This window comes from Panulirus ornatus, chromosome 40, assembly GCF_036320965.1.
Source record: "Panulirus ornatus isolate Po-2019 chromosome 40, ASM3632096v1, whole genome shotgun sequence".
Lineage (NCBI taxonomy): Eukaryota > Metazoa > Arthropoda > Malacostraca > Decapoda > Palinuridae > Panulirus > Panulirus ornatus.
In genome coordinates, this window is record NC_092263.1 from 14,206,979 (window position 1) to 14,220,162 (window position 13,184).

The 13,184-nt window shown below is 36.7% G+C and overlaps 1 protein-coding gene across 7 annotated transcripts in view; it reads left to right on the top strand.

Annotated features, from left to right (window-relative positions):
• The first annotated feature begins 6,444 nt into the window (after positions 1 to 6,444).
• Positions 6,445 to 13,184, top strand: part of LOC139761443 (uncharacterized) — a 173,652-nt gene continuing 166,912 nt past the window's right edge. Inside the window, exons 1-2 of one of the 7 annotated variants that reach the window (XM_071685655.1) lie at positions 6,445 to 7,237; positions 10,241 to 10,329. In XM_071685655.1, coding sequence (XP_071541756.1) covers positions 10,249 to 10,329 — 81 coding nt within the window. In that variant the 5' untranslated portion in view covers positions 6,445 to 7,237; positions 10,241 to 10,248. Of the gene's footprint in view, positions 7,238 to 7,349; positions 7,621 to 7,643; positions 8,063 to 10,240; positions 10,330 to 13,184 lie in introns of those variants that run through there. The other 6 variants (XM_071685661.1, XM_071685656.1, XM_071685654.1 and 3 more) reach the window with 6 other exon arrangements.

Below are 13,184 nucleotides of genomic sequence, written 5' to 3' on the forward strand. Positions count from 1 at the left end.
TTCAAGGACGTATGCAGGTATTCATTTGTACTTAAATTTTCTGTTTGTGAGGTGAGGCAAGCCCAGTGTACCCTGCTATTGGTGTTAGTTTGTGAGGGTAGTTCGCCTCATTATATATATATATATATATATATATATATATATATATATATATATATATATATATATATATATATATGTATATATTTATTTATATTTATTTTGCTTTGTCGCTGTCTCCCGCGTTAGCGAGGTAGCGCAAGGAAACAGACGAAAGAATGGCCCAACCCACCCACATACACATGTATATACATAGACGTCCACACACGCAAGTATACATACATATCTATACATCTCAACGTATACATATATATATACATATATTTTTTTTTTTTTTTTTTTTTGCTTTGTCGCTGTCTCCCGCGTTTGCGAGGTAGCGCAAGGAAACAGACGAAAGAAATGGCCCAACCCACCCCCATACACATGCCTTGATTCAATCCACTGACAGCACGTCAACCCCGGTATACCACATCGCTCCAATTCACTCTATTCTTTGCCCTCCTTTCACCCTCCTGCATGTTCAGGCCCCGATCACACAAAATCTGTGTATATATATACACAGACATATACATATATACACATGTACATAATTCATACTGTCTGCCTTTATTATAATTATGAACAACCCCTTCACCTACTAGAGCAATAAGAAGACAAAATCATACGTTCTTTACACTGAAATACAAACACAAAATAACAAACGCCATCACAGCTTGGCTCACCAAACATCAGTGCTGTAGCTAGTCATCAGATGAATTTAGAGAAACTAATCAATACATTCAGTTGCAAACCTAATCGTAAAAGAAGTATGGAGGGTTGTTGGAAACTGATGCAACTCAACCATCTATGGTTGTATCAGAACACCACAGGTGCACCTACACTCTATACTGAGAGAGAATTCAGTACCACATAAAATTTGCTATGTTGAAATACTAAAATCAACCTATTTTGGTTGGAATACTGTTATCATCAGTGGGGAGCAGTGCCAACAGTGCCTTCACAAATCTCCTTGTTCTTTGCGATGGAAAGCCGATGCGGACTGGCAAAGGTTAATTGCGTAATGAGAAATTCAGATGGTGAATGGCTAGGGCTGGGTGCATAATGGTAATAAACTGTATAAAAGAAAAAAAAATTAATGTTGTTAAGGCATAAAGAGTGGTGCTCTTACTTAAAACCCACTAAGATAATCTTCAGTTAGGTTAGAAAAACTAAAGTACGAGATAGGTTAATGCAAACTCACATTAGCAGGAAAAATGAATATGGACTTTAATTACGGCAACATCACAATATGTTGGCACCTCCATTTTAATCCTGTGTGGTATTTTTCGTTAACTTAGAGCAAGAAACACGGTCATGCAACACATGCATGTTTCAATATTAGTAATGACGTTACTTTATACAGTGAAGCAATCAATATCGGTAAATGTTCTTGGCTGTGTGGTTTTCTTGCTCTTTTAAGGTTTTGAGTTATCCTAGAATATTCCTTTGTGTTGCAGATCTGCTTTCGCGTTTTTCTCTCACCAGCCATGAGCCTTATAAAGTGAGAGGGTATTTGGTTACATGAACATCCTAAGCGCTTGAAGATGTAAAAGATTTTTCGGTCAGTGGATGTAGTTTGACCAGTCTTAATGACCCTGGGAGTTGATAGGCCTAAAGCCCAAACCATTGACCATTCATTCATACAGGATACTGAGTTGGGTTTTCGAAGTGTCATTTCGATTTATCGCCCATCATTTCTTCAAGTTCGCTTCTGGGCTTTTATAGCACGACAAAAACGTGAATTTCTCCTGTTAGTGCCCTACATATTAGAGAAGTCTGTGTGTGACAAAGTTACGTCGATTTCACTTATGAGTAACGGCTGAAAATGTGGATGAAAATGTAGTACATTTCCGTTGTAGGTTTAGGGTAAATGCTATAATGGTGCGTTTGCGAACCTCTCCATTTTTTTTTTTTTTTTCACCACCGTGCGGTGTCTCTATGAGGTCTTTCATATACCACATCTGGGTCAGTAAGATACGGTAAGGTTTGGTTTAATTGTCATATTTTCAGGAAATGCATTATATTCAACCCCACGTTTTCGCTGATCTTCGAAACCTTTGTGGACTTCACTTAATACTGCAGAATGGGGTAAATAATAGTGCATGTAAAAATGCTTTTTCCCCACTATTATTATCATTATTATTATTATCACTATTTTATTATTATCATTATTGTTATTATTATTATTATTATTATTATTATTATTATTATTATTATTATTATAGCATCAGATCTGTTTCTCTGGGGTTAATTCTCAAGAAAATCGAGGTGACGCTGAGAAAGTGGATGATGACCAATTCTGGATTAAAGGCATCTAATTTCTTGCTAGTGACGAGGAACACAGACTTTGATGTCTTTGATGAAGTGAGAGATGGCTCGTTTAATATCTTTCTATAGGACTGAAATTTAGATTTCATTTACAATAGTTATCCATAGCTACTTCATGAACAGAGAAAACTGATTAAAGGAACACTACGTTAACTTATTAGAATGTTTGGGAGTGAGTAGTAAATTAATATAGTATTTAATCACTTACTTTTCTAACGTCAGTTCCAACTACACAGTAGAATAATTAATGCAGATAGCCTCAGTAATAAAAAAAAAAACCATCAGTCAACACTGGAAACACGATTTGACCTTACCTCTGAAGTCATTTGACGACCTTGACCCATACTTGATCATCCCAACGAACACCCTGACCTTCACACGACTTCCATTAACGGTTCGAGCACTGGAACGAATTTGGTTACGTTACCACTGTTAGACAAAAATGGCACCGTTTGTTCTGAGTGGGGGGAAAGAAATATGAATTAGCAGACTGTATATAAGCAGTTGAAAATAGTACTAATAATATCACTAAAAATAAACTTTTGATAAAGGTGTCATTATGAAACTTACCCTAAGAAAGCTTGCTTAGTCTTTGATGGAAAAGGGCCGACAGGGACCTGAAAATACAGTTTCGCTGGTTTGGATAAATCGGTTTTAGAATATTCGGTTGAAGAGATACAAAATAAGATACAAAAGTTGAAATAGGCGAAAATGGACAGGAGTGAGTGACGTCTATAGAAGCACTAAGGTAAAAAGTATATAGGATAAAGACCAAATAGCTAGATACCGAACATCTTTCGACGAAGACTGCAATCATGCATTTTTTGTATTTATTTTTATTGGATTCCTCTACACATAGGCCTGCGGACAGATCGAGTCGTTCGGCCAATTAATATCTCAGATTCGGGGAAAATAGGAAAACGTTGATACTATTTAATCCATATAGTGTTGGGCTTTTCTCAAAATCAGATTCGCTCGACTTTCATATTAAATTCCCTATAAGGTTATCGCCGATCGTGCCCAGATCTTAACTGAAGCGGGCAGCTGAGTTTTAAAGGACTTTATACCTTCTGGCGTTCATCATAAAGTGAGTTATGCGAGTGTGTGCTCTTGAGATTTCCTCTCGCATCGTTCTTCACTTCTTTTCCCACACTTGGCATTCGTAGACATTGTGGTCTTTTCTGAGCCATTTAGGCCCTCGGCGAAGGGAAGCCAGAGAGGGCTTGGCTTCCCTTAGAAATTTTTAGTCTCCTTGATATCCCCAAGAACTTCTTTCCACCCTCATGCAAATATTTTTTGATGGTAATTTAGAACTTTGGAAAATTAAAGTATTATAGCTTTTTCTTTCAAGCCTATGATATTGAGTTTAATACTTGTATTTAGTAAAACGTGTGTGTTGTTTCACTTCCATAATTTCAGAATATTCATATTGAACATCGTGATTGCCGCGTATTAGACTTTGAATATGAGTGTATTAGTTTGTATAATTAACCTTCTGTTGCAACAGAAGGTTTTGGACCTGAATGTCTATAGTTCTACTCGTTTATATCTCTGGTTAGGAAACAGCTTCTTAATGTTTTCACTGACCCCTTTCATTGTTGACTTTCCTGTTATATGATATAGTACTTAATACCCTTCGGATATCATGATATCATTCATGTCTTCCAGTGCATGTGTTTCGGTCACTCATGCATGATTCACTCAGCTGGAGCCTCTCCGCGAGTTCTGTTTCCCCAGGTGATGCAACCATACAAGCAAGCTGGTGCATAGGTTTGCATGGGTCGAACGTACGGTGCTATGTATCGCATTTCATCCATCTTGTTATCCTTGTGCTTGTGGTCAGTTTTGACTCTGGACAAAAATAGGATTGGCCTAACTGATTGCTATGTAGCTGCGCTTCCGTTCATCATAGTTTGATGTGTCCCGCCCAACGTTTTCAAAATGAATTCAGTCTTGGAGCTGGTGTATACTTCCCTTAGCCCAGCAGTAGTGCCTGCGTCACATTTATTGTACACCGCCAAAAGGAATATGTGATAATTTCCCGATTACAATACGCTAAGTCACACTTCTCGGGTAATGAGTTTGCCGTCAATAATGTCTCGACATTTTGGCTCAGTCTTGTAATGAATTTGTTTCTCTCTTATCTACAATCACATACATGCATATATGATGATTCGAGATGTACGTGAATGCTTTTCGGAGGCTGATTGTACTTGAACCTCTTTAGACTATTATAAAATGGAGATATAGTATTAACGTGAAACCGATTATGGGTAATGGCCTTAAAACATTCATACAGTAGTCCAGATTTTCGTTTCACTATTTGCACATCTACATTTTAGTTTATTAATGATATCACCGTAAGCCATACAGTGACGGATAAACGTTTTGGTAACACGTTATAAAAGTCAGTCCAGTTTCCTGTACCAAGACAATGGCAGTGTATGACTTCACTGACTTTTAGTTTATTGTGTTTATATTCTGGTATCCTTGAGGTATTGGCATCATGCTGACTTGCTTTCTCTGTAATTGTCTCTATGTCTGGTAATGTGATAGGCACGCGGTCGTTCATATTAATAACGACTTGTATGCCAATTTTATCCCTACTACTCATCGTTAGCATTGTGCGGGCTGGGATAACAATGGCTTTGGCTAAAATTGTCAGTAATATATGTACTGTGTTTTGCCATAGCTTTGTCTTAAAACGTTCCGACTAAACCCGGAATACGTTGCTTTATGTTTGTTTATACAGCAACCCAGGCTGAGTTGTTAAGGCACATGTTGTGCTGACCTTATGTATGATAAACGTGATTGGAATACTTATTTCAGTCTGACTATTATCATAGTAGATAATCATTTACAGTGATTAATGCATTCTGCCAACATAAGTAATGTCATAAATTGGTTTCTATATATATTGTTCATCACTTGGTAATCGACCATGAGTACAGTTTTTTTAACTGGGCCTTGGAAAAAATGCTAACATGAATGCCAACGTTAGATTTCTAATTGTCAAACAACGAGTATTTGTCATCTTGGTAGAAAAGATACCATATTTTTTATATTCTTCTTAATTAGACGATTATGAATGAAATATAAGAATTATCGCTGTGAGTACTTCGATGGAAGGTGTTCCATTTAACGTTCATTTACATCGTCAGGTAAAACTCATAAATTCGTGAGGCAAGAATTATCTGGCAAGTCTGATTATCATGAGAACAAATTACTGGTGACGCAAGTGAAAACATTGTGTTGTCCTTGTATGGTCATCATGACCGTTTTCTGACTTGGTGTAACTCGGCATTTCCTGTGGCTTCTCAATTGATTTTCAAAAGTCATTTTACGTGGATGATACAGATACCAAATTATACATTATTCCTCTTAATTGAATTTGACCTCGGTGTTAATTTTCGTGTAAATCAAGGTTGAATAAATGCCTTCATTGTATGGGTCATAAGAGATCAATTTCTTTTTTCTTGTGTATTGATAGAATCCCATGTGAAACCTTGGTACTTCATTCCTCTATTATGGTGCAAGACACCTTTCTGTCAACTAAGGTGGTGCAAGTTTTCACAATGAGCCAAGTCATCAAGATACCAACTTTTCCTATTAGCATAATAACACCTATATAAACCGCAAATGTACGACGTTCTTCTTGCATAGATTGAAAATCACTTCGATATTTCATATTCTGCCAAGTTTGTGTTATGTGCCTGATGCTTTGAATTAGACGTGAGCTGTGGTATATGTGTGGGAAGCATAATAAATGGGAACAGTTAGGAGGGATCTACCGTTCCATCGGTGACTTGCTAACCTCAGCAAACCAAGTTCGAACTGGCAACTCATCACGTATTGCTGCTTTTTTCATTGTCGAGAGCGTCTGGGGTATATTTACTGCTGATTCCCCAACTCCCCGTCATCTGAGAATAGAGTTCATTTATATATTTTTACCTTTCGAGTGATATAATAGGAAATATTGCAGAGGACACGTGTCCTATGCTAATGCCGTCATCGAGGCTGCTTCCATTGCGTAGACTTGACAGAATTTCAGTATTTTCATACATTTCAAGGTAGGGTATGGAAGTGAGCCCAATGAAAAAAAACAAAGCGACGAACATATTCATATCCACCCACTCATGAACTCGTATAGTAGTTTGCTTATTATTGTTAGGGTGAAAGAAATTGATATCCTGAAACTGAGTCCCTTGAGCAGAACGAAGCAATATTGTTGGAACTTGCGAGAAACATCTGGCAACGTTCCACTACCTCCGCGTGTTACGTTTCCAGTCGCGTTCGCTGTGTTTGAATTCTATTTCCTTTGGCGGATTCTCATTATCTTCGTCACCTTATGCAAACTTATGAAATCCGAGGGTAGATGTTGAGGTGTGGATGAGGGGAGATGTCAGTTTAAGTCTTTGTTTCGAAACGTAGCTGAGATATGAATTATAGGGATGAAGCATATGAAGTCAAAGTCGACGCCTTATAATGAAACCAGATAAAAATTTTCAACGTTTGCTGCATAACCTTATTTTATTATATACATCTTTTGTACACTATTTGGGTGAATACTATGATATTTTTACATTCCGGTAAGATGGTTATGAAAAACTGTTCTCGAGATTTACCCAAAGACTGAGCAGACATGGCAGACGTGAGGCTTTTTATTTTTTTAAGAGACGTATCTGTCTCCCATGACGGCCATTCTAAATGCGTACGAGAACCTGTCCTTGGGAAACCAAACATGGACCATACTGTCGACAATTGAGCAAAACTTGCACATATGCATCTTCTACCCACCTGACAGCCTTACTAGTGGCGGACAATAACTGAGGTAAGTAATAAGAATAAGCACAAGTTGCTGATGAACGTTGGAATAATAAAACGTTTATGGAAAATGTGAGCAAAGTGGGTGTTGGTTGGGTGATGAGGGTGTGGGAGCGGGTGCGCAATGGCGATCATGAAATTAAGGGTGGTTTGCAGGGCGATTGCGACCACAAGTGAGGTGAAGCCCCCTGCCGATAGGTCGTAATTACCGTGGAGGTGGTGTCCCATAACCCCTGGAGTGTGGGAGCAGCCCAGGGGATGGTCGTGTGCCGTGCAATAAACGTTTTGTAATTACTAATCTAGTCTTGTGTGGCAGCCTCGTTACGTTGTAAGGCGTAGGCTCTGACTCATCCCGCGCGCAATAATACTGGTCTGGGGGATTTTATCCTGGTGAGTATTGTTACCCTGTGCCAGCACCTCAGTCCCTCAGTGTGACAGTGGGTCCCCCGCCTCCCCTGTTTACCCTAATGGTCGCTACGTAATTGATAATGGTGGGGGAGGGGGGAACTTTTGGGTGTTGTTGGGTGTTGGTAATGACCTATAGAGTTGTTACTCCTCCTCCTCTTCCCCCACACCCCCACCATCCCATTCCCCCCAGGAAGTTGAGTCATGCCCTTCGAAGAAATCCTGTTACCTTAGGACAATGCAGTCAGTCAGTCAATCAGTCAGTCAGTCAGCAGGGTATTTATGTGTGAAGTAGACCTCAAGAGTTGTTCCTCACATGTCCAGATGATTGTCCGTATTTTCGTAGTTTAAAAAAAAAAATGATTCCGAGAGAGATGTGATTAGAGAACTATCTTGACTACATGGGATTAACTGATCATAGAATATGGTAGTTCATACTGTAGATTCTACTGTAGATTTCAGATATATGTATATATATATATATATATATATATATATATATATATATATATATATATATATATATATATATATTGATTAGTGCCCATGGGAAACAATTTGATGGAGATGAATTAGCAAAAATGAACTATTGAATCTCTGTTCTCATTATGGGTAGTCATATGAGTACATCTGTGTTAGTGTAAGGTTCCAAAAGTACTTTCTTTAAAAGATGAATTATGAAAGGGATTACCTCGAATTTCTATATTATTAGCTTAAGGCTAATGAAGAGGAAATTAGTAAACAACTTCAGTTTACTCTGTGAATAGGCATATAACAAATTATTATTACACAGTGATTATGATTATTAGAATGATGTTATTCACATGCACCTGGAAGTAGTTTCTTATTATGAATAAACAGAATTGGTGAAATTTTACTGAGGCCCTGATATAGTTAGGTATGTAACCTAATCCAGCCCAATCTGACCTAACCTAGCCTAGAAAAACATGAGGCAGGGGTCGTCAGGTGATCTAGTTTTAATTTATGTGGCACTACAAAATTATTTAGGTAATTGATTAGATTAGCTCTGCATCCCAATTAGCTTTGGATATTAACTGACCGCTTTGCATTCCTTGTGTAAAGCTTAAGAGGATACAGTAACAGTTGTGAAATACGATTTGGAGCATTACCTTTTAACCATTGATGTGAAATGAGATCATAAAGCTTATTAATATCGTGGTAAATATTAGGTTATAGGAACAGTAGGGTATAATCCATTTAGATTTTAGTAGAAATTATAAAAATCCTCACCTGAGGGCCAAATGATTGAAACAGCTGTATAATTGTCTCATGCTGGGATCATAATGTTGTTCTTTGTATTGTCTGTATGTTGACATTTTGCACCTTGTTGACTGCATTTTCATGAGCACGAGGTATATTTTGACTAAAATATAGAACATAAAGATAAGTTTTGATCAGGTAAGTTAAACAAGGTTTTCATAGATTCTGTTGATTTTGTTCAGTAACCACTATTACATTACTTTACTCCACAGTGTCGCAGATGTGCAACTGTTGCTTCGTTTGATATTCCTTATTTTGGTATACGAGTAGTTTGGGCCTCCATCGGTATTTCTGTAATCTAAATTAAGATATTACCTGAAAATATGTAGTTATTTTCCAGTGCTAATTTCAAGGTGGAGCTTAATTGAATTTTCACCCCAGTGTTTAGATTTAGAAGGTTTGCTTATCAGTTGACTTCTCACACATTTTAGAAATGTTTTACAGTGATGCTGTTTGATTTGGAGCATTATTATCTGTTTTATTGTAATGATAAAAGTTATAGTGGGGAGGAATATAAAGATCGGGAAAAATGTTAGGCTATTTGATTTAAAAGTAGGTGAAATGCATATAGTAATAAACAAGTTATGGAAATCTCATATGTGTATTATGTTTTAGTCACCTGAACTTATCGTTCATAAGATTTGATAGAACTTGTTATGTAAAGATGATCTGTATCATGTCGAATGATTTACACATGGGGTAATATGATTAGGATATTCATTCTGAATTCATTGATAGTAAACATGTTGGTAGTGGTGAGGGCTATGAAGATGAGAGGGAAAGTAATCATTGATTTCATTAGTGCAAGAATAGGTAAAACAGTAATTCTCTCTCTCTCTCTCTCTCTCTCTCTCTCTCTTATATGATATATATATATATATATATATATATATATATATATATATATATATATATATATATATATATATACATATATATATGCTTTACAGTGCACAAAATTATTACCAGCATACATTTGTCACTATGTTGGTAGAGAAAGAACCACATAGTGTTCTTGTTATGATGCGATAGATGTCAAGTATATGCCGTTACTATGGTATGTTTTGATTGAACATGGGAAATTAACATAAATCATTGCTGCTAAGGGACATTAGTTGAGTTTTTTATATGTTCTTTTGATTTCTTCCAGTTATTCAACCAATTTTTACAATAATGACCCAAATTTAGACTCTGGCAAAATATACACTTTAGGGAAGGGAAGTGCATGGACATCTGAAAGCATATGGGAAAAATGTTCCACCCTGTGTTTCCTAATTTTTATACAAATGTAGATGTACATACGATAATTTGTTTTCTCTTTCAGCTGGAGATATGGAGGAAGGTCTCCTGTCATTAAAGTGGAACAACCACAAATCTACATTCTTCCATGTCCTCTCCATCCTACGGGAAAAGGTGTGTTTATAAAGATTTATTGAAACATTCTGAACAGTATACTCCTCATGAATGAAATGCTTGTGAAAAAGCAGCTTCTGATGTAGATATACATGTTTATGTATTCTGACTTGGTTTTGCTCAAAATCATTATGTTGTAAATGTGCATATATATATATATATATATATATATATATATATATATATATATACATATGTATATATATATATATATATATATATATATATTTATATATATATATATATATATATATATATATATATATATATATATATATATATATATATATATATATATGTGTGTGTGACCTTATGGTTATGCTCGTAGTACATATTAAAGAACTATGATATTTGATGTGGAGGAATCTTAGAATAGGCACACACTGCTTTGTCATAAGTAGGTAAACCTCATTTTATAAATAGGCACTTTATAAGGTGCACATGACAAATTTATGTGCTTACAAACTGGGACTCTACCATAAGGTAGTTTATGTTATACTTTTTCTTATCAAAGAAAGAATATGCATATATTGGGATTGTTAGCATTCATGTGTATATTTTTGTTGTCATTATTATTATACAACCCCATGACCCCTTTGGCAAAGGGGTCTTAGTGAGAAAACCCTAGGAATGCCCATTCATCGGCTTTTGTTGCTCCAAGGCTGTGCTTCACTGAGTAGAAGAGACAGAATGGGCTATTTTGAAATGTGAAGCTCTGTGATGAGACTGTATTTTATGTCAAAAGACCGTATTACAGCCTTGCCAAAGGTGTTACCTCTTGCAGGTGGAGTCAGGCATCATCTTTGTGTGTGTGTGTTTGTACAAATGTATTTTGTTCATACTCGCTTGTTCCCTTGCAAACAAGGTAGTATCAGGAACAGATGAAGACATTTACTCGCACCTCTCTTACTGTCATTTGCAATGCTGAAAAACCATGGCACCCCTCCACTACTAGGCTCCTTAGACCTTTCTATAGTTCCCCTGTTGGCTTTATATGCTTTTGTTTTATACCTTACTTCCCCCTGCAAATTTACCTATATAGTTTGAACATTTATTTTTGTTTTCCATGCCTTTATACATTATCACTATACATGCATTCTGCTAATCTTCAGGCACCTCACCATAAGCAAAACACTGTTAAAAATTAGATATTGTAACTAACAAATCATTGACACAGTCACCTCCTTTCTTGAGAAATTTACGTGCAGCCCCACCTACCTTGCCACACCTTATCTTCTACAGTTCTTTCACCCCTTCCTCCCTTTTTATCAGTCTTTTAAATTCTTACGTTAGGAATTCCATAGCTAACTAGCACTAAATCAACATGGGGTTATCTTACCTTATTGGTAGTTCTTCAGATAGACCTGATGTTTCTCAAAGCTTTGCTGAAGCTTTGGTTTGCTGCAGTTAAGTAATTGAAGGGTTTGTTTTTTCAAAGAGGATAAAGGAAGGAGATTTGCATCATTTTGTTTTAACCATAGATCCTGTGACTTTGTGTTGCCTTAATATTGTTGATTTAGAGGCAAAAGCTAAAGAGCTCTTGTGAATAGATTTCAGTCAGCTTGAATCTTTATTTACATTACAGATTTAGCCACTTCTTCACCTTTCAGAAGTTGCACAATTATACAAATATTGTGAGCTTCACATGTGTTACAAACTTCCCAGCTTTTACAGGGTTACCAAACTTTTAAAGTTTTTCTAACTTCAGTTCGCTCAACATATAATAAGCAGCTCTTTTTTCTTCATTGCTGAGACGACTGAAGCTTACATCTTGGAAGTATCATGTCACTGATTATGGATTGATAGGAAAACAATGATGAAGCCTCGTAGCTTTCCCAGACCGAAGCTCTTTGTGAAAAATGAAATGCTTGATTTTGCTTTTATTGTAGTTTATCCTTGATTTCTATCTTTAGCTCTCAGTTGCCAGTTATTTAAGGATGTGAAGCTACTTGTAGAAGGTAATATGTCTTCATTTCTTGGTTAACTGTGCTGCTATATGGTAAGGTATATCACTGGCATATAAGGCTCAGTCATCTGTTCTTGATGCTACCTTGCTAAGTTGGAAAATGGCAAAAGTTATGGAAGAAATATGTATATAATATTTATACATTTATGCATTACACACGACAGCTAGAGGCTGAGTGTGAACAAATGTGGCCTTTTTGTCTTTTCCTGGCGCTATCTCATGGGAGTGGGATGCTATTTCCTGTGTGGGGGGGTGGCGACTGGAACGGATGAAGGCAGTAAGTATGAATATGTACGTACATATATGTATATGTCTGTGTATGTATATGTTGAATATGTACGTTTATATATGTATATGTCTGTGTATGTATATGTATGTGTATGATGAAATGTATATGGGCGTTTATGTATGTGTAAGTTGGTGGGTTGGGCCATTCCTCGTCTGTTTCTTTGCACTTCCTCGCTAACAAGGGAGACGGGAATTAAATATAATAAGGAATAAAAAGATGATTTACATTGTACTTAATCGCTGTTTCCCGCGCCAGTGAGGTAGCACAAGGAAACAGACGAAAACTGGCCAAACCACTCGTATATATTAAGAATACTTCCCACGTATTCCCTGCGCGTCGTAGAAGGTGACTAAAAGGGGAGGGAGCAGGGGGGCTGGAAATCCTCCCCTCTCATTTTTTTTTTTTTTAATTTTCCAAAAGAAGGAACAGAGGGGGGGGCCAGGTGAGGATATTCCACAAAGGCTCAGTCCTCTGTTCTTAACGCTACCTCGCTAACGCGGGAAATGGGGAATAGTTTGAAAGAAAAAAGATGGAGATGGAGTGAGTATTTTGAAGGTTTGTTGAATGTGTTTGATGATAGAGTGGCAGATATAGGGTGTT